The sequence below is a fragment of the Thalassophryne amazonica genome, chromosome 3 (assembly GCF_902500255.1).
Source record: "Thalassophryne amazonica chromosome 3, fThaAma1.1, whole genome shotgun sequence".
NCBI lineage: Eukaryota > Metazoa > Chordata > Actinopteri > Batrachoidiformes > Batrachoididae > Thalassophryne > Thalassophryne amazonica.
Window position 1 is genome coordinate 65,448,661 of NC_047105.1, and position 22,455 is coordinate 65,471,115.

The 22,455-nt window shown below is 38.4% G+C and overlaps 1 protein-coding gene across 2 annotated transcripts in view; it reads left to right on the forward strand.

The window, feature by feature from the left end:
* Positions 1–478: 478 nt before the first annotated feature.
* The window catches only part of LOC117506914 (AMP deaminase 2-like), an 85,703-nt gene continuing 63,726 nt past the window's right edge, over positions 479–22,455 (forward strand). The window contains exon 1 of one of the 2 annotated variants that reach the window (XM_034166590.1): positions 479–521. In XM_034166590.1, coding sequence (XP_034022481.1) covers positions 512–521 — 10 coding nt within the window. In that variant the 5' untranslated portion in view covers positions 479–511. Of the gene's footprint in view, positions 522–11,989; positions 12,105–22,455 lie in introns of those variants that run through there. The other variant, XM_034166593.1, reaches the window with a different exon arrangement.

Below are 22,455 nucleotides of genomic sequence, written 5' to 3' on the forward strand. Positions count from 1 at the left end.
AACGGTCTTCCATACCGATACAAGACCTTTGAACCACACAGCAGCTCCTTTGAAAGGCAACTTTGTTCCTCTTTCCTGGAAACTTGCGTCAAAAGAAAAGCTCAACCAGACCCAACGGATGTATAAAATTACCTGGTAACTGTCCTGTAACGTACTTTTGTCGTGTGTAATTGTTCGCTTAAACTAGCTAGAGCGTAACGTAACGTTAAGATAGCAAAAAAAAAAAAAAGTTAGCCGCGCTAAGCGACGTAACAGGAACCAATAATTTTTTAAAATGTGCATTTGTTCGTCTTCTTAATTCGTCGTGAAACTTAGGTTAATCCACGTCATTTCGACATACTGAAAACTGAAATAGTAGAAAACGTAACACAAATATTTGGATGTTTTTGACCGTTCAGTTGAATTTTCCGGATGTGGCAGATACGTTTAATGTAGTGTGAAATAGTTTTAATGCCGTATTATCTCTGCTGCAGGTCATCTTTTCCTGACATCTTGCCGTAAGTCTGCAGAAATGTCTGCTGGTAAGTGACAAGAAGTCAGTGTGGCCACATTACACTCACGGTTTTCCGCTCAAACAAACTTTTAAATCAGTCCATTTTACTTAAGTAACGCCCAAATCATAGTTTTCCAGACATCTGTGTTAATAAAAATCTGTTACATGTGTGGTATTGAAACCCCCGAGTTGCGAAAAGTATTTCACATGACATGATGAACTCTGAAAGCAACATGCTCCCAGAAAACATAAGTTGTTAGAACTGCTGAGTCAGGAAGATGGAAAATGTGTAGTCTGTGCTCGGTGGCAGTATATAACACAGACGTCCTTGCAAAACTGTAACATTGGTACCTTCGCTCATATATAAAGAATGTAACATATCACAGACAAAATAATGTAAATAAGTAAATTAATGGCATATGTAATATTCCTGTTTCAACAGTTATGATGGAGGGTAATTGTAGTTTGTATGACATCATGTCTGAAAAGTCACAGCACTGAAGCATTTTAGTTTACATAGAGTTGAGAACATATAAAATTTTCACTTTCTGAAATGACACTGGTCCACATGATTTTTCTTGCATGGATTTTTTTCAACGGCTTTGGGGTAATTTGGGGGCACTGAAGCTGCAGTCTCGCACACCTCTTCGGCGCCATAAACGATAATACGCCTCTTGTTTACATTTCTTGAACCTGGATTAAAAACTATGCTTTAGAAGCTGCTTTTGTGCATGATTAGTGGTGTCAAACTCGTGAGTGAATGAGCAACTTTTACGTAATCCATCAGTACAGAACATACAGATTGCAAAAAAATGTGATGTGATAGAGGAAATTTGAACTCAGATTTGGATTAAGCATCCCAAAATTACCCTAAATTAGTGGTTGACTATTGTAACTAAAAAAAAAAAAAACTCTAGAACTTTTTCATAAGGTTCAAATTTTTTGAGATGCACCTGTATTGTCTCAACACTGAGGCATCTCAGGATGGATCGTGCCCAGTGAAACACAACACGGATTAGACATCATAGATGATGTTCTCTCCCAATACAGGTGAAAAGACTTCTGAGTCTCCCAAAGTATCTCAAAATCAAGTAAAGAATAATTTCCTTAAGACTGTCCCAGTCAAAACCAATAGTTCCACTTTAAATGTATATGAGATATATTTTTAAGGACATATCTTGCAAAGACATTAGAATGTCTGGGGCCTATCAGTTTGTGAGCAGTGGAATGGCCAGTGATTTAAGCATGATGGTCATGTTTAAATAAATCAGCTGCAACTAGGGCACCGCTGTCAGTTGCCCTAGTTGCATGGGTTACCATGAATCTTTTACAGATGTCTAATCAGGAGGAGCCCTGACTTGTAGAGATCCAAAATTTTGCCTCAGATACTTTCTTAACTCTTCAGGGGATTGTTTTTTGGTCCCTGATCATAAATTCAAGAAGGCACTGATTGTACAGGGAGGCCCTTAAAATACAGCCACAAAGTAAGCATTTATTGTTTGAGTTACTGTCTACACAAGCTGGGTGGAATGGACTCGCTCACTCTTACATTATGTTAACAGCATAGGTCTGTAGCCATGACTGATCTACAGTGGCTTGCAAAAGTATTCAGCCCCTTGGTATTTCACACATTTTAATTTGTTTATGTTGTTTCAAATACAAAAGTTAATCAAGCTTCTCAATATAAAAATTTCTAAAATTATCTTCCTTAGACTCAAACTGAAAACAAGTCTCTACAACTTGATATAAATTTATCAAAAATATAAAAGCCAAGATGATGGGTTGCATAAGTAATCAGCCCCTTTGGTATAATACCTGTAAATAATCAGTTTAATTGCCAGTTTTCTTCAGACAAGTCAGGAGATGGATACATGAACATTTCCAAGTCACTGAATATGTCTTGAACTTTATTTACATCGGTTATGAAGAAATACAAACAATATGGCACTCTTTGGTAAATCTGTGTGGAGTAGACAGTTCTCAAAAAATGAGTGACTGTGCAAGAAGGAGAACAGTGAGGAAAGCCACCAAGACACCCAGAATAACCCAGAAAAAGTTTTAGGCTTCTGTGGCTGTGATTGGAGAAATTGTGCACAGTGCAAATTCTGCGTTTTGTATTTCCAGTTATAAAGCTTTTTGATGAAGTGGTATAGACGAGGGTCTTCTTTCACTAAAACATCAAATCTAGGCTTGCATCTCAGATGTACTTTCTGGCAAATTGTAGGTGAACTTTCAGATGTTCTTTTTAAGAAAATCCTCCTGTGCTCCACTTCATCATGAAGCTGTATAACTGGGGATATAAAATCCAAAACTTGCATTGTGCATAATTTCTCCAATCACAGCTACAGAAGCCTATAACTTCTTCTGGGTTGTCTTGGTGGCTTTCCTCACTCTTCTCCTTCTAGCACAGTCATTCAGTTTTTGAGAACTGTCTACTCCACACAGATTTACCACAGAGTGCCAAACTGTTTGTATTTTTTTTTCATAACTGATGTATATAAAGTCCAAGACATATTCAGTGACTTGGAAATGTTCATGTATCCATCCACTGACTCGTCTGAAGAAAACTGTCAATTAAACTGATTAGTTACAGGTATTATACCAAAGGGTCCCATTACTTATGCAACCCATCATCTTGGCTTTTATGTTTTTAATAAATTTATATCAGGTTGTAGAGATTTACTTTCAGTTTGAGTTTAAGGAAGATAATTTTAATTTTTTTTTTATATTGAGAAGCCTGGGTTACTTTTTGTATTTGAAATGCCATAAACAAATTAAAATATGTGAAATACCAAGGGACTGAATACTTTTGCAAGCCACTGTAAATGTCACTACGGTAAAAGTAATCATTTAGATCTGCAATTAGGATTTTTCATTATCAATGAATTTGAAGTTAATATAATTTTAAGAAAATGTCAGGAAATAATGACAAATGTCCATCACTGTTTGTGATAGTGTCAAAAGTTTTGCTGGATAAATAGGGGAACAAAAGCTCATTTGCCTTGTCCACAATCAGGATGCACTTTCATTTGCAGCTGTACCGAAATATTAACTTTATTGTATCCTGTCCAGGTTTCTATTTTCTCAAAAGTATGATGTCTCCAACAAATGAAATGAAGATTGTTGGGAGGTATTCGCATTCTGTTCCATTTTGACAAGAGGCTGAACAGAAGCGTATTTACATGAATGTATCATTGTCTCGTCCGTACCCCCTCACTAAAGTACCTTATCACATATTACAACAAAAATCTGCCCTATACTCATAAACCAGCCCTCATGAGATACAAGAAAAATAGGGCTGATAAATCAGACACTTTTTCTATCAGTTTTACTGCCCTGGAAACTGTGGCAATAAAATCAGGCCGATGCAACTCTTAAAATAGGGCAATACAAAAAAAGACATTGGAAAATTCCAGGCTTTGTATCGCCCCGCTTTTCATCCATTCAGGAGACCCCATTTCTCAGCCCCACCAATGACACAAGCCCATTTTGTGTTACCCTGCTGACAAGTGCAGGATCCTGATACAGGATCCAGATCATTTCATTCAACCAAGGTGTCTGATCAAGGTGAGAGAGTTTTAGCCTCCCTAGCAGGGAGAATTCTACAACTTGAGTCTTATACTGAAGTTGTGAGACATCAAGAAGTTAGTGAAGAGGGCACTCATGGCTTCATAGAGAGACATAAGAACATTCCATAACTTGCATATCTACATGATTTACCTGTTATTTTTCCTACATGATTCATGTTTATGATTATTCTTTAACTATTTTGATGATTATATAGATCAGACCTACTGTGTTATGCTATTTATTATTAGCCACAAGTATTGCTCAATGTGCTCGCTCTGTACAAAAAAGACCAAGGTCTAATATTCCCGTACAGACCTCGCGCTCAGTTAATAATCCTTTATTATCTCATAACTAAGTCCTTGTCATCTTTATTTTTGAAAAGTGTACTTTGGAGGTGTGTTGGTGTTTGTGTGATTTCTATGAACAAATGCTGGATTTTATGACCTCTGTACTGACACGGGGGTTGACAAGCAGATATGAAGAGTGTGTGTGGTTTTTTGTTTTTAGGGTTAGGGTTAACCCTAACCCTTGTCCAGGCAGCTGAAAGCTGAAACTGAAAAAGACAAAAAAAAAAGTGTGTGTGTGTGTGTGTGGGGGGGGGGGGATAAGCAGAGCTGTCAGATGGGATTATTTCTATCTCTAGGTAAGGGATTTATGAATGTGAATAATTTAGTTTTAACTTATTTCCTGACATGTTCACAGATGTTAAGATTTTCTTCTTTGAGGTATAAAAGTAGGCCTGTGTTTGTTAGCCCACTTTGCTGCTGCAACAAATGGCAAGCATCAGCTCTGAAAAACTGGGTCAAATTTCAGACAAGGCTGGAGATCCTCTAAACAAGCTTGGCAAATATAAACCTTGACTTTTATCCTTTTATCAGCCCTTCAGATCCATTTGTTTTTACAAGATGTTGCTGGCGAGCCGTTTTAACACAAAGGTGAATTGGCCATTGAATTTATGCTATCTTTAGGGATGGGGAATCAAACATCACAATATTTTTAGGAAAGATCTCTTAAGTGTCTGTTACCAGTTTGGATTGTGAAAGGATATTGTTAGGTCAGGCATGTTTGTGATTCAATATTTGAATTCCATGTCTCCATCTTCTAATATTCAGTTTAACTTTAAAGCTAGTTTGTAGGATTTATCCGTGTTTATTAGCAGAAATGGAATATAACATTCATAGCCATGTGTTCATTAGTGTATAATTCTTGCAACAATAAGTCAGTGTACAACCCCAAATCAAATGAAGTTGGGACATTGTGTAAAATGTAAATAAAAACAGAATACAAGGATTTGCAAATCCTCTTCAACCTATATTCAATTGAATACACCACAAAGACAAGATATTTAATGTTCAAACTGATAAACTTTATTGTTTTTGTGTAAATATTTTCTCATTTTGAAATGGATGCCTGCAACACATTTCAAAAAAGTTGGGACAGGGCAACAAAAGACTGGGAAAGTTGAATGCTCAAAGAACACCTAAGACATGGTTCAAGTACTGAGTTACATTTTACTGACATAGAAGCCAAAAAATAAACTTTCTTATAACACAATAAAAATACTGTTTCTAGCTGAACAAAATACTTATCAATATATAATCAAAAGAATTAATACAAAATCTTTATCCAAAAAAAAGTTGTGTGAACTTAACCAAAGCTATAGCTAACCTTGGCAGTAACTAAGTTTTACAGACCTATGAGACAGCGGTCTCACCATAGGTTGCTTAAACTAAATTTATCACAACATATTAACTTATTTTCTTGAAAGTCTACAATATTCTTAACATTTTAGTCCTGTCTCAGCTCAGACAGTGCCATATGGTAGAGGTGCAATGTATTTTCATTGCGAGAAGCCCTGCTTGCATCAACTCTATTATCAGCTAAGAGATAAACATTTGAAGACCTAATCCTGCTGAAGGTTCCATTTCCATACCACTGCACAATGACAGTATCATTGGTTGACCTGAACAGTGTGCTTTTTCTGTAGTGAGCAGGAACATCATTCCTGGTGATAGATATATCTGTTTCAAAATAGATCTAAACTCTCATGACGTACACCATGTTTTCAAAAATACCTCTACAGCACGACAGTGAAGGTCTTTGTAAAAAAAAAAAAAAAGCATAAAATACAGGAGATGCAGAAATCTAAATACAATCTCATTAATTGACATATATTTGGCAATAGAAAGATATGTTTTTCATTGAGCTAGGATGAAAATCTTTTGAGATTTTTTTTTTTTTACGCATTCAATTTCTGATATGGCTGGCTGTCTACTTTGTGACATAAGCACACTGTATTTACCAATAGATAAAAATTGATCATTTTGTGTATTAACATATTATGTTCAGAATGTTTGTGTGAAATATCAAAATTTTACCATGAATAATTTGGAGTAGACAAGTATTAGAAGTTCCGCTTTTGGCTCCAATGTCTAAATTTTGTTGTGATTTTCAACTTTGCGTGTTTGTCATTTTGCAATGATTTTCTTAGACAAATTGTAATGGAATACCTAAAAACTGGAGTTTTGAAATTTCAAATATGGTTTGTGAGTTCCATGCAAACTTTTTGAGTGCCTATATAAATAGAAAATGTATAACGGGGCAAAATAGGTGGCACTGTCTGAAATTTTCAACTCAAAAAAACAGCAATTGCATGCGATTTTCACTATATCAGTACTTTTTAAATAACATATTTTCATGACTACAGAAAGGTTATAGATCGAAAGCCAACTATTTTTTGCTAATAATGCCACAAAAATGAAACAGATATCTAAAAAAAAATGGTTTCCTGAGATTTTTTCACGCCCGTGTCAGTAAAATGTAACTCAATGCTTGAAGCTTGTCCTAATTGGAAACAGGTGAGTGTCATGATTGGGTGTAAAAGGAGCCTCCCCAAAAGGCTCAGCCATTCACAAGCAAAGATGGGGCGAGGATCACCACTTTGTGAGCAAATCATGAAAAAATAGTCCAACAGTTTAAGAACAACACTTCTCAGCATTCAGTTGCAAGGAATTTAGGGATTCCATCATCTACAGTCCATAATATAATCAGAAGATTCAGAGAATCTGGAGAACTTTCTACACATAAGCAACAAGGCCAAAAACCAACATTGAATGCCCGTGACCTTTGATCCCTCAGGCAGCACTGCATTAAAATCCAATATCATTGTGTAAAGGATCTTACCGTGTGGGTCCAGAAACACCTCAGAAAACCAGTGTCAGTTAACACAGTTTGTCACTACATCTACAAGTGCAAGTTAAAACTCCAGCATGCAAAGTGAAAGCCATACATTAACAACATCCAGAAATGCTGACGCCTTCTCTGGGTCCAAGCTCATTTGAAATGAACAGACGTAAAGTGGAAAAGTGTGCTGTGGTCTGATGAGCCCATGTTTCAAATTGTTTTTGGAAATCATGGATATTGAGTCCTCTAGACAAAAGAGGAAAAAGACCATCCAGATTGTTACTAGTGCAAAGTTCAAAAGCCAGCATCTGTGATGGTATAGGGGTGTGTTAGTGCCCTTGGCATGGGCAACTTACACATCTGTGATGGCACCATCAATGCTGAAAGGTACATCCAGGTTTTATGCTGCCATCCAAGCAACGTCTTTTTCAGGGTCGTCCCTGCTTATTTCAGTAAGACAATGCCAAGCCACATTCTGCAGTAAAAGAGTAGTAGGGTGATTCTTTAACTGCGGGCACTATTGGCCTTGTAAATGTAATTTCCACCACACCATTGCCTTACAATATAAAGCGCCTTGGGGCAACTGTTTGTTGTGATTTGGCGCTATATACATGTGCTCTGATGTCACTGTTTATCTCCATAGAAACTACCCAAACAATCTTTCATACAAACTGTTTAGGGACATTACAGTGTTGTGGTGGAAATTACGGCAATAGTGTGGGACAACTACATTTTGTTTAAAAAAAAAAAAAAATCACAACAGTTGTATGACATTGAATACCCCAATTATGTTTTGATTATTTTACTGATATTTTATTCAGAGATATTTTAAAACATTAGAAAAAAATGTTTCTTTACCATTCATTTTTATCATTGAAGATCAAAAGTCTGGGTGTGGGACAAGCACAAAATGGCAATATTTGCATATAATGATGCTGAAAAAAGGTGAAAAAGTCATCATAGACTACTAGAACAAATTTCTTAACACACTTTCATTGTAAAGATAACTATAAAAGTGTGAAATTTCCCCTTTTCTCTGTTTTTCATACAATATGATCAAAGGACATAATAAGTGCCCATAGTCTAAGAATCACCCAGTAAAAGAGTGCAGGTACTAGACTGGCTGCCTGCAGTCCAGACCTGTCACCCATTGAAAATGTGTGGCGCATTATGAAGCGCAAAATATGACAACGGAGACCCTGGACTGTTGAACAACATTTTACACAACGTCCAACTTCATTGGAATTGGGGTTGTAGCTTTATAAGCTTAAAATGAGCCCTTCATTCTAAATGGGTGCAAGCCCCTTCGTGCACACCTCCATGTTAATACAGTAGAAACAAGACATCCTTGCGCCGTCTGAGACTGAAGGAGATGAATCAGTGGTTGCTGCTCTATACACTGTCTGCTATTAGGATGATTCATGTTGCTTATCACAAGACAAAGCAAGGGATCCTGAATCCCCATCGCCAAAGAAGCTAAAATATCAAGGAAAGCAAAATTGTGACCGGTGATTGCATAATGTATTCTGGAATTTTATCACTAGATGACACAAAATCCTACACACTGTAGCTTTAAATAATCATTTTACATAGTTTATAACGCTGTTGCAGTTTGAATTGCTTATCCATAAATAAAGTTCGTTCTCAGGTGATGGCTGAGGAAATAAATGGCAAAAGATGCCAAATAGTATTGCATACTTGAAATATGTGTGCAGTCAGGACAATAAGAAGTTGGAGAATGACACATTTTTGTCATTGTAATTTTGCATCTGTACAGCCCCCACAGCGGAGTCAAAATAAAACAACGTGCTGGTAGTGTAGATCTTTAATTCAAGGGGTTTAACAAAAATATTGCATTAATCATTTATAGTCATCTATATATAGTCCCTCCATTTTCAGAGCCCATAAGCAATTAAACAAACTCTATATAAGTATTATGGCTAATACAAGTCATCATTTTTGCAGCCAGTTTTCTTTAGACAAGTCAGGAAATGGATAGAGGAACATTTCCAACAAATGTGACTTAGACTTCATTTACGTCTATCTTTAAGAAATAAACAGTGTGTTACTCTATGCGCAATATATTTGGGGTAAGCGGTTCTCAATACAGTACAAGCAGGAGATAAGTGAGGGAAGGCAACAAGACACCCATGACAACTTTGGAGCAGTTACAGGTTTCTATCTACAACTTTTATGTGTTGGACCACTCGTCACACCTTCATATTGGAGTGTAAGGTAAGACCTTACACTTGTGAAGTACCGTGGGGCAATTTATGTTGTGATTTAGTGTATATAAATAAACTGAATTGAATTGCAGAAGTGAGAAGGATTTTCATACGAGAAAACAGAGCAAATCTAGGCTTAAGTCTCTCATGTGCCTGCTGGCAGCCTCTTATTTGTGACTCCCCATTTATCCTCCAGATTCAGTAGGTATTATCTAAAGATAATGCTCCATAAAGACAAACGCACAGAGCATGAACAGTTTGTCTAACTGCAGTGGTTGTATGAACCACTAGATGGGGGTGTTAGCTGTCTTTTTTGTAGCACTGTATGATACAACTTCACTAAAATGCAATACCGTATATTTATGACTGAAATGAAAACTGGTTCATCTCTTGGAGTTTTAGTTGTGTGCCAGCTTTGCCTTGGTAGTTTCCTGTGAGGTGGTGGATGTGGTAACCCACAGCATCAGTGCATGCTCCCAAACCTGACCTTATGCACTAGAGAGACTCCAAAATACTGACTGATAAATACTTACTTTGAAGGTCTGATGTCAGGTAACGGGGTGGTTTATAACTGTTTTTGTTGTTTGTTTTTTTTCTGCACCCTCCTTTGGAAGTTGCAAAATGCTCCTTTCCTAAATTGATGATTTTATTTTGTATCAAATGTAATGTTAGAAGAAATGAAAACTACACCTTACCCAATGCATGCCATTTGTTTATATAAACAAAATTAATCTACCATGAATAATAACAGTTTTGAAATTTATTCATTAATTTTTTTTTTTTAAAGTGATTTAACATGCTGGTTGACTGTCGTGTTTAGTTGATACTGTGACAATGGAAAAATGCCCTGTGCTAGGTTGGAATATATTCACATATGTCAGATTGTGTATGTTGTCTTATTTAATGAGGTCAAGAACTACAGAGCCAGAACTTTAGGCTTATTGCAGTGTTTCGGTCTGGTTGAAAGACACTTGTTGAGCTCCATGGAGGAGATTTGGACCATGAAAAACTACTCAGATCAAGTTATCACTTGAACAGACATGGACTATGTGTAATTTTTAAACACCTTAAGCTGTTCTTACATTCAGTTAAGTTTAGTTTCATTTCATGGCATAATGGGCTGAACTACAAATCTGCACACCTCTAATTTTCTACAAGCAGCTCCAGCCTGGTCGCATTCAACGAAGAATCCTGCCAAATATGCACATCACGTGGCAAATGTTGGGAAGAGTCTTTACTTTCTGGAGCTCAGCGGATTCCAAGTCACCTCGGCCTTGCACATGCTTGGCTGATGGTGCCAAAGGGCAGTTTCATCACAGCTCGATGTAACTCCAGGGGGACTTTGTATACGCTCCTTTATCAACCCATGGTATCTCATGGTAATTCTAGGCTTGCTCGGCATTAAAATTAGATGCTGAAGTGCCTCGAGCTTGCATCTAGGGTGTGTTGAGTGCGAGCAGGGAGTCCAGTCGAGCTCCTCAGAATTTTGAACAGTACCAGTTAGCTGAGTTCTCCCAAGTTGTGCTGATCTGTGCCACCTCCCCCAGGACTCACACAGGGCGAGCTGAGGTGCTGATCAGAAAAAAGTTACTCCAAAATCTGCATGCTCTTAAGAGCTGCTTTGAGGGGGGATGTACCTACAATGTTTTGGTAATAGAGGAAGATGAAACAACGAAACAAAATAATGGCTGCATTCATTTCACTTATTTGGGATCAACTGAATTTAGAAGTTTGTGTGGTTTGTATACATGTTCTTTAGATGTGTAATGAAACCAAGTACTCCTAAACTGTAGGCACCACCTGTGACGAAACTTTGCATATACTCACTGATTGTATTTCTGGCCTAGCTGGGCACTGGTTAGCACTATTTATATAATACTTCATGTCAGGCAGGCCTATGTTTTGTGTGTATGTGTGTGTGTGTGTGCGCTTAGACTGTTTCCGCCTCTCAGCATTTTACTGGACGTTCGTTTGTCAGTTACCTGCTCAGCTGGTTTCTATGTTTAATCAGTGTTCACCGTTTGGAATTCTTTTGATTATTTCAACTTTCATCTGAATTCATTTTTTTTTCTTCTCCTCTTTTAGTTACATGCACATGATATCCTGTATAAGTCGTCTGTATTTTTAGGCAAGTCGTCCTTCTCTCACCTTGTCACTCAGCTGGTTGGGTGTTGTCAGTTTCCTGATTTACCAGCTGTCACTTTTGCAAAGCGTTACATCTGCAGAGTCCCCCTCCATGGCCGGCTTTCCCTGCCTTCGTTACAAGAAGCTTATTTCCTGGTTACTAGCGTAACTAAGGAACATGGCCCCCTGCTGGAGAAACTTTGGGTTGTATATCGGCACGTCACTGCCGCTGGCTGGGAGGAGCCAGCTCTGCAAGCGCACTTCGACCTACTCAGGAGGGGTCTTGTCATCCTGCTGCCCTATCAAGAGAGGGAGTTCCTGCGGAGCTCAGGCTCCTCTCTCCCTCTGCTGGTCACTGTGCAGCTCTGACTCTCTGTGCTCTAGAAGTAACAGGCGCACAGCCAGCAGGATGTCTTCCACCTCCTCCTCTTCTGACAATCAGGGACAAGGGAAGCCTACACCGAAATCCCCGTTTCACAAGAGCGGGAGCCTGCAGAGCACCAATGCTGGTGAGTGTCGGATGTGTGGGTGCATCCCATAACAACTACGAGGGAGCTCTCAGTTGTTACATAAATGCTGAATCAGAGTTGCACAGATTGTTGGCCAGGGGTGTCCATGTTAGTCGAGTGTTTTGAAAGAGAAATATGGTTCATAGCAATAGAGATCTATTATTGTTGTGTGCTAGTTTGTTCCTACTGGTCATCATCTGGTTAAATTTCAAGAAATTGGACGTTAGGACTGATAATGTATTTTTGTAATTTGGCATGCACACAATTCTTTAACCATAATTTTCACTGCTAGTCTTCTGAAGACACCATTGAGTATAGTTTATAAATAATACTTCCCACCACTTAATGTGATGCAGTAGAATGTTTTGTGCAGAGCCCAAAAACCACAGCAGTTATTTTCTTTTTTATTTATTTATTCATATTTCATGTAGGGCTGCAGCTGTCAAATAATTTTTTTAATTGAGTATCAGTTATTTTATTGATTAATTGAGTAATTGGATAAAAAGTATTTTTGCATTTTTAAACAACATCATTAGTCCAGTGCTCTTCCTGGACCGTAAGCACAGGCGGTTGGCGTAAACCTCCGTCAGTCAGGCTGCACGGAAACTTGATTGACTTAGTGTGTGTAGAGCAGCCAGTGAACCAAACCGTGTGTTTTTACAAATACACAAACAGACTGCTTTGCTTTAAATGCACAGTAAGTCTGTTTCAGATGATCAGCGTGGACCCTCGTTCCGTTAAAAGGCTTTATTTTACTCTGTGTATCATGTTGGAAAGTTGTAGCTTCGTGTGCTGCATTGATTAGCTCTTATACGGTTATGCGCATGCTCTATTGTCGTCTTCTCAGTTTTTTCTGTGGGTGTACAGCGCCACATACAGGCCTAGCATATATACTACAACATTAAACAAAGAATTTGCCTCAAACATTTTTTGTAATCGAATTATTTGAGTTACCCGATTAATCGTTTCAGCTCTAAGTTCATATATGAAAGACAAAATCATGGCTAATACACTTCAGTTTCCCAAAGCCCCAACGTCTTCAAACATTTGTCCAAACAAGTCCACAATTTAAAGATATTCATTTTCCCATGTTATAAAAGATTTTCTTATCAGAATCAGAATAGCCTTTATTCGCCAAGTATTATCAAAGAATACAAGGAATTTGAGTCTGTTTTGAACTGTACTCTCTCTGTACAAGCGTGTATAAATAAACAGTAAACACAAAATAATTCACAACAAAAATGTGCAAAGGAGAAACGGACAGATTAAAGCTGTACATGAAGTATATGAATATATATATTTTTTATTATTATTTCTTATCTGTTTTGTACACGCACCTTTCATCTTGCAGACAGTAGGGTAAGGCGCAGCCTGATGATGGATTATTGTGAAGTGATGCTCAGCCTTTAGTGGCTGCGAATGTCTTCTCAAAACAGCTTATCACAGGTCTCAGGCCTCATCATATGAGTTGGAGTTGACCATTTGAGTCAGACTATTCTCTCCTGAAACTTTCACATTTCTTGAAATGATAGTAGCCTTCCAAATGTTTTTGTCTTTATTCAAGAAAATACAAAGTGACCCTGGTTGTTCTTGCCCAGTTGCCAAGACGTAGGTAGTGTGAGCTCTTCAGTGTGTTAACCCGTGTAACTCAAATAATATGCACAAGATGGGGCGTGCTTTCATGTATTATGGCTAATCTGTTCTCAGATGACCAGTCAGGTCTACAAACTCTTGACTGCTGTAGATTTATCATTGTCAGTGCTGAATTTTTGTTAGTTTAGTAACAAATGATGAAGCAATTCAATAAAGTGTACATATTATTTGAGCTTGGTTACAACAGGCTGTACTATACAATAACATGTTTGAAGTTCCTCCGACAAGGAAGTAGTTTTGCCTTGGGTGGTTGCATCAGTTGAGCAAATTGTATCTGAGCTGGTAAAGTTGGTTTGTTTAATCATGTGACAAGTTCCATGGTTTGATGCATTCCTACTCCTTCTCGAGCAAGATACTGAGTTCAGGTTGGAACCTTGCATAGAAATTGGTGGCATTGGTCTGGGACTGTCATTGTAAGTGGCTTGGGATTAAAACATTTGCCAAATACATAAATGTCTGTGGAGTTGAAAAATGATGTAAAGGGTCATTTTGTTGCATGATGTTGACAAAAAATTATTGTATTACTGTAATGTTGCTTTTGTTGTTTTTTAATTTACAATGCAGTAACATGTTAATATGAATTTCATTTATTGATGCATTGTCAATGTTCCATAGCACACTGCAAATGATGTACATTTGGAGGAGCACAAATGGCGTTGTGGTAACACTAACGCAGGCAGACGTATCGTATTTGCTGAGGAAGGCTTTCTCTGCTGCAGTAATAAATAAGTTAAAGGTCTCCCTATCCACAAAGTCAGTTAACTCCCCCTAGTTAGCTGCTTGGATGACTCCTCTGACCGTCTGCTTTAGAGGCCTTCTTTCTTTCATTTTGCATTTCCATCACCTGCACTGCTGCACATTTGAAACAGCTCTGTTATGCAAGTGTTGATTTGCAGTAGTAGACATTGATTAGTCCGCTTTCATATCTTCAGAAAGCTGTCGCTGCCTGTAGGCTGCTCTCTTATGCTGGAGAGTCATTGCGTCACATGAAACAGAATATTTCATGGTTTTTCCAGCCAAAGCTATGTGATGTGACACCGTATGCAACTACAAATGAAAACTCAGAGGGGTTTTTATTTCTCTAGCATGAGTCACCACTTTATTTGCTGTGATGTGATTCAGAGTCTGTCCTTTCACATGTGATATGCTTACAATCTACATGTAGTAGCTGTGTATATATGTGTAAACCTATACCTGTACCAGTTGTCTTGTGATTCTTCAGTATTTGAGAAATGATGCCGGAAAACGGTGCAGTTCATGCTTATTTCTGTCATAATTATTTGTGCATTTTTCAGTGTGAACTCTTTTTTTTTTGGGCTACAAATATTTGTGTTAATTTCAATTTTCAATTTATTTTCATTTATGTAGTGCCAAATGACATCAAGGTTGCCTCAAGGCGCTTCACACAAGTAAGGTCTAACTTTACCAGCCCTCGACCTTAATTCAGTCAAATGCTACAGTTCAAACCCTTTTTGGCTGATCCAACCACCAGTCTTTGGTGCAAACCGCAATCTTGTGCACAGTATTGTAGTGATGTTTGTGTCAGTGAATTTTACATGTAGAAGGACTGTAACAATTCACTCAGGTAGGGCTCCCACAACTGATTATTTTTGCGACCAACATGCAGCTGTTATTTGTCTTTGAATGTTGCTGTTGTTTAGGGATGGGCATTGATAAGATTTTATCGATATCGATCCTGCTTATCGATCCGATTCCTTATCGATTCCCTTATCGATACCTTGTGAATTTTGTACTAAAAGTAGGCTTTACAGGTTTTCTATGTATTTCCTTGAGTCTTAAAGTAAATAAATATGAAATTAGTCACTGTATCCTTGATCTCTGGACGTAAATAAAAATAAAACGGTGTTTCGCTTTGAAGTTATTAATTCAAACTGGATTCTATCATTCTATCTTGACTTGTCAGAGAGCCGCGCAACGTTTGGAGCTGTGTGAACAGAACGGAGGACGATTCTCGTTTCTTTCTCGCAACGAGACAGGAGTCCCAGTTAGTAACTTTAATCCACTCAAAAGTGAATCACAACTCATATTCAGGGATGAAAGTAGTGAAAAACAAAAAAAAGCTGAAACCCAAAATTACCCCCCAACACCACCTGCACGAAAATGTTTCAGTTCTAGAAGCTCTGAAATGCAATCTGGGACTATTCCAGATGATAAACTGGAGTATCCATTTAGGTGAGAAAAAAAAAATACAACTTTCCTTATTCAAATTCATTCCAGTAGTATTCTGCTCTTACTAGGATGCAGCAGTTTTCTAGTTTGGCAGATAGTTCTGGAGGAAATCACTGAAGAAATTAACAAACTGAAAATATGGTTTGACCAAAACAAACTGTCATTAAACTTAAATAAGACAGGGATGAAATGGAGGTGTGAGAGTCACTAGGTGTTCACAGGAGACACTTATTTATTTCTGTATGTATTTATTTATGTTCATTGTTAGTTGCTATCAGTGGTGGGCACAGATAACCAAAAAATTAACTTCGATAACAGATAATCAGATAACTGAAAAGTTATCTTTGATAAAGATAAAACAATAAACCACCCAAAAATGTATCGGAAGTTACAGATAACCGATAACAGATAAATTCCAATATTATCTCTAGCACATTTAGAACTACTAGTAAAACAAATTTAATAGCTTCTAATAATATTAAAAATCACAACAGACCCAAACAATAAGACCACACTTTTTTCTTTCAACAGTCTGCCCCTGCTGGAAGCTCTTGTTCACTACAGCGCTCCGAGGACAGAGGCACCCCAAGACCTAAACAATGAGACCACACTTTTTTCTTTCAACATTGGGCCCCTGCTGGAAGCTCTTGTTTATTACAGCCGTCCCAACACAGAGGCATCCTGAGAGCAACCGTAAAGCCAGCTCTCTATCAACGACAAAGCTCCGGTCATGCGGAGGTCTTGAAAAATAAAGTCATATTGAGTTATGGTGTTGATTTTATAAATAACATTAATACCGATAGAATAACTCCATTAATGTCAATTCTGTCATTTGTACAAAGTTAAAATATAACATATCTTTTAATGTTGAATAATGCACTAATTCTGACGTTTTGTAACAAAGAGACAGATTGCAAAGGATTCTGGGTAAACGTGCCTCTGCTAAACACTGATTGGTTCAGTCATTCATTATGTAAACCAACACGTTAATGTCAATCAATCAATCAATTTTATTTATATAGCGCCAAATCACAACAAACAGTTGCCCCAAGGCGCTTTATATTGTAAGGCAAGGCCATACAATAATTACGTAAAAACCCCAACGGTCAAAACGACCCCCTGTGAGCAAGCACTTGGCGACAGTGGGAAGGAAAAACTCCCTTTTAACAGGAAGAAACCTCCAGCAGAACCAGGCTCAGGGAGGGGCAGTCTTCTGCTGGGACTGGTTGGGGCTGAGGGGAGAACCAGGAAAAAGACATGCTGTGGAGGGGAGCAGAGATCAATGACTAATGATTAAATGCACAGTGGTGCATACAGAGCAAAAAGAGAAAGAAACACTCAATGCATCATGGGAACCCCCCAGCAGTCTAAGTCTATAGCAGCATAACTAAGGGATGGTTCAGGGTCACCTGATCCAGCCCTAACTATAAGCTTTAGCAAAAAGGAAAGTTTTAAGCCTAATCTTAAAAGTAGAGAGGGTGTCTGTCTCCCTCATCTGAATTGGGAGCTGGTTCCACAGGAGAGGAGCCTGAAAGCTGAAGGCTCTGCATCCCATTCTACTCTTACAAACCCTAGGAACTACAAGTAAGCCTGCAGTCTGAGAGCGAAGCGCTCTATTGGGGTGATATGGTACTATGAGTTCCCTAAGATAAGATGAGACCTGATTATTCAAAACCTTATAAGTAAGAAGAAGAATTTTAAATTCTATTCTAGAATTAACAGGAAGCCAATGAAGAGAGGCCAATATGGGTGAGATATGCTCTCTCCTTCTAGTCCCCGTTAGTACTCTAGCTGCAGCATTTTGAATTAGCTAAAGGCTTTTCAGGGAACTTTTAGGATAATAATAATTGATAATAATGAATTACAATAGTCCAGCCTAGAGGAAATAAATGCATTAATTAGTTTTTCAGCATCACTCTGAGACAAGACCTTTCTAATTTTAGAGATATTGCGTAAATGCAAAAAAGCAGTCCTACGTATTTGTTTAATATGCGCTTTGAATGACATATCCTGATCAAAAATGACTCCAAGATTTCTCACAGTATTACTAGAGGTCAGGGTAATGCCATCCAGAGTAAGGATCTGGTTAGACACCATGTTTCTAAGATTTGTGGGGCCAAGTACAATAACTTCAGTTTTATCTGAGTTTGAAAGCAGGAAATTAGAGGTCATCCATGTCTTTATGTCTGTAAGACAATCCTGCAGTTTAGCTAATTGGTGTGTGTCCTCTGGCTTCATGGATAGATAAAGCTGTGTATCATCTGCGTAACAATGAAAATTTAAGCAATGCCGTCTAATAATACTGCCCAAGGGAAGCATGTATAAAGTGAATAAAATTGGTCCTAGCACAGAACCTTGTGGAACTCCATAATTAACCTTAGTCTGTGAAGAAGATTCCCCATTTACATGAACAAATTGTAATCTATTAGATAAATATGATTCAAACCACCGCAGCGCAGTGCCTTTAATACCTATGGCATGCTCTAATCTCTGTATGGTCAACAGTATCAAAAGCAGCACTGAGGTCTAACAGAACAAGCACAGAGATGAGTCCACTGTCTGAGGCCATAAGAAGATCATTTGTAACCTTCACTAATGCTGTTTCTGTACTATGATGAATTCTAAAACCTGACTGAAACTCTTCAAATAGACCATTCCTCTGCAGATGATAAGTTAGCTGTTTTACAACTACCCCTTTCAAGAATTTGAGAGAAAAGGAAGGTTGAGATTGTCTATAATTAGCTAAGATAGCTGGTGCTCAAGTGATGGCTTTTTAAGTAATGGTTTAATTACTGCCACCTTAAAAGCTGTGCTAACATAGCCAACTAATAAAGATAGAGTTGCTCATATTTAAGATCGAAGCATTAAATAATAGTAGGGCTTCCTTGAGCAGCCTGGTAGGAATGGGGTCTAATAGACCTGTTGATGGTTTGGATGAAGTAACTAATGAAATAACTCAGACAGAACAATCTGAGAGAAAGTCTAACCAAATACCGGCATCACTGAAAGCAGCCAAAGATAACGATAAGTCTTTGGGCTGGTTATGAGTAATTTTTTCTCTAATAGTTAAAATTTTATTAGCAAAGAAAGTCATGAAGTCATTACTAGTTAAAGTTAAGGAATACTCGGCTCAATAGAGCTCTGACTCTTTGTCAGCCTGGCTACAGTGCTGAAAAGAAACCTGGGGTTGTTCTTATTTTCTTCAATTAGTGAGAGTAGTAAGATGTCCTAGCTTTACGGAGGGCTTTTTTATAGAGCAACAGACTCTTTTTCCAGGCTAAGTGAAGATCTTCCTAAATTAGTGGAGACGCCATTTCCTCTCCAACTTACGGGTATCTGCTTTAAGCTGCGAGTTTGTGAGTATTACCACGGAGTCAGGCACTTCTGATTTAAAGCTCTCTTTTTCAGAGGCGCTACAGCATCCAAAGTTGTCTTCAATGAGGATGTAAAACTATTGACGAGATACTCTATCTCACTTACAGAGTTTAGGTAGCTACTCTGCACTGTGTTGGTATATGGCATTAGAGAACATAAAGAAGGAATCATATCCTTAAACCTAGTTACAGCGCTTTCTGAAAGACTTCTAGTGTAATGAAACTTATTCCCACTGCTGGGTAGTCCTCAGAGTAAATGTAAATGTTATTAGAAATGATCAGACAGAAGGGAGTTTTCAGGGAATACTGTTAAGTCTTCAATTTCCATAACATAAGTCAGAACAAGATCTAAGATATGATTAAAGTGGTGGGTGGACTCATTTACATTTTGAGCAACGCCAATTGAGTCTAATAATAGATTAAATGCAGCGTTGAGGCTGTCATTCTCAGTACCTGTGTGGATGATTAAGAATCGCCCACTATAATTATCTTATCTGAGCTAAGCACTAAGTCAGACAAAAGGTCTGAAAATTCACAGAGGAAACTCACAGTAACGACCAGGTGGACGATAGATAATAACAATAAAAAACTGTTTTTTGGGACTTCCAATTTGGCTGGACAAGACTAAGAGTCAAGGCTTTCAAATGAATGAAAGCTCTGTCTGGGGTTTTTGATTAATAAGCTGGATGGAAAGATTGCTGCTAATCCACATTTAACTGTTTTAGTCTGTGGTGCAGTTGAAGGTGCTATATTATTTTTTCTTTTTGAATTTTTTATGCTTAAATAGATTTTTTGCTGGTTATTGGTGGTCTGGGAGCGGCACCGTCTCTACGGGGATGGGGTTAATGAGAGGTTGGCAGGGGAGAGAAGCTGCAGAGAGGTGTGTAAGACTACAACTCTGCTTCCTGGTCCCAACCCTGGATAGTCACGGTTTGGAGGATTTAAGAAAAATTGGCCAGATTTCTAGAAATGAGAGCTGCTCCATCCAAAGTGGGATGGATGCTGTCTCTCCTAACAAGACCAGGTTTTCCCCAGAAGCTTTGCCAATTATCTATGAAGCCCCCTCATTTTTTGGACACCACTCAGACAGCCAGCATTCAGGAGAACATGCGGCTAAACATGTCACTCCCGGTCCGATTGGGGAGGGGCCCAGAGAAAACTACAGAGTCCGACATTGTTTTTGCAAAGTTACACACCGATTCATGTTAATTTAGTGACCTCGATTGGCGTAAACCGGTGTCATTACTGCCGACGTGAATTACAATCTTACCAAATTTACGCTTAGCCTTAGCCAGCAGTTTCAAATTTCCTTCATGTCGCCTGCTCTGGCCCCCGGAAGACAATTGACTATGGTTGCTGTGTGTCGCTAACTTTCACATTTCTCAAAACAGTGTCGCCAATAACCAGAGTTTGATCCTCGGCGGGTGTGTCGTTGAGTGGGGAAGAACGGTTAGAAATGTGAACGGGTTGGCGGTGTACACGGGGCTTCTGTTTAGGGCTACGCTTCCTCCTCACAGTCACCCCAGTCGGCCTGCTTTTCTGCCAGAGGGAAACTAACGGCGGCTGAGCTACCTTGGTCCGCACCGACTACAGGGGCCTGGCTAGCTGTAGAATTTTCCACGGTGCGGAGCCGAGTCTCCAATTCGCCCAGCCTGGCCTCCAAAGCTACGAATAAGCTACACTTATTATAAGTACCATTACTGCTAAAGGAGGCCGAGGAATAACTAAACATTTCACACCCAGAGCAGAAAAGTGCGGGAGAGACAGGAGAAGCCGCCATGCTAACCGGCTAAGAGCTAGTAGCTGCGCTAAGCTAGCGGATTCCTACAAACACACAAAGTGAATAATGTGTAAATAATTTAGAGGTGATTCAGCAGAGGGAGTGCTTTAGTTAAGGCACGTGAAGATTACACTGTGAAACAAATCGTTATCTAGGTAACTAGATCTGTCTAACTGCGCAGATTAAACAGCTAACAGATACAGCAAAACACCGCTGTGCTCCGGAACAGGAAGTGATACAATACAAACAGTGAGAGCCAACCACCAGTAGAGGCAAGCAAGAGTCCATGTGACGTCTCGTCTGTCGTGTGTTGGTGTTTAAATGTGCTTTTGTAAAATATTCCATTTTTTTATTTGTAAAAACGCATTTTTACGGAGCCCTGGAAGTGTCGTCGCAAATTTTTTGCATGTGGAGAGAATGTGCGCATGTTTGCGCACATTCTCTCCACATTCTCTCTTTACAACATTCATTTGATGTTGTAAAATGTGCTTTACAGTGTGCGAGATAATTTTTCATGCAGGAATTTTTTGGACCAAGTTTCAGGTTAATCGTGCGTCCTGCATCGTGTAGTGTTCATGGAGTATCAAGCTGCGGTCAACATCTGACGATCCTGATCGCCGATCGTATGGTCGAATGAGAATCAAACCTGTTTGATATATTATTGTGGTCGGCTGTCGTGAGGTTATCCTGCTGCTGAAAGCTACAAGCAGCATCCAAGTGTTCACACTGTGCCTGTGCAACACTGCAGAGCTGTCTTGTAATAATGTTGTTGTTATTATTAATTATTATATTATTATTATTTGCAGTTTTGTTTTAAACTTCATTTGTAAAAAAAAAAAAAAAAAAAAAACCCATTTGCAAAGCAAAAAAAGTTGATTTGACAATCATCTGACATAACCGGGGTCAAAATAAATAGAACACTGCCATCTACTGGTTCCCAGACACTGCCATGAACACTACTGGCCAGTAGATGCTAGATGGCAGTAGACTCTTTCAAAACAAATTCTAGATAATTCCTGTCTGCTCACATTTAAAATGCGTGGAATTTAACAAACGCAATAAAAAAAATCGTCTATAAACGCAGAGAATATATTCAAGAGAGTTTTAGGCACTAGAGTTTAATGCTGTTGTCCGTGGAGCCTGAACAGAGTGTCTGAAATGCATTTGTCCTGTGGTGACATACTGAGATTACATCATCCTACCCAAAATGCACTGCGGGGCAGAGCATGTGCTCACAAAACCTTAAAAATTAGCACATTACTTTAAAAACTAAAACATATATCTGATATTTTACTTTATGAAACTTCAGACATGACAGTAATTTTAAATAACTTGTCCAAAATTAGTTTGGTTA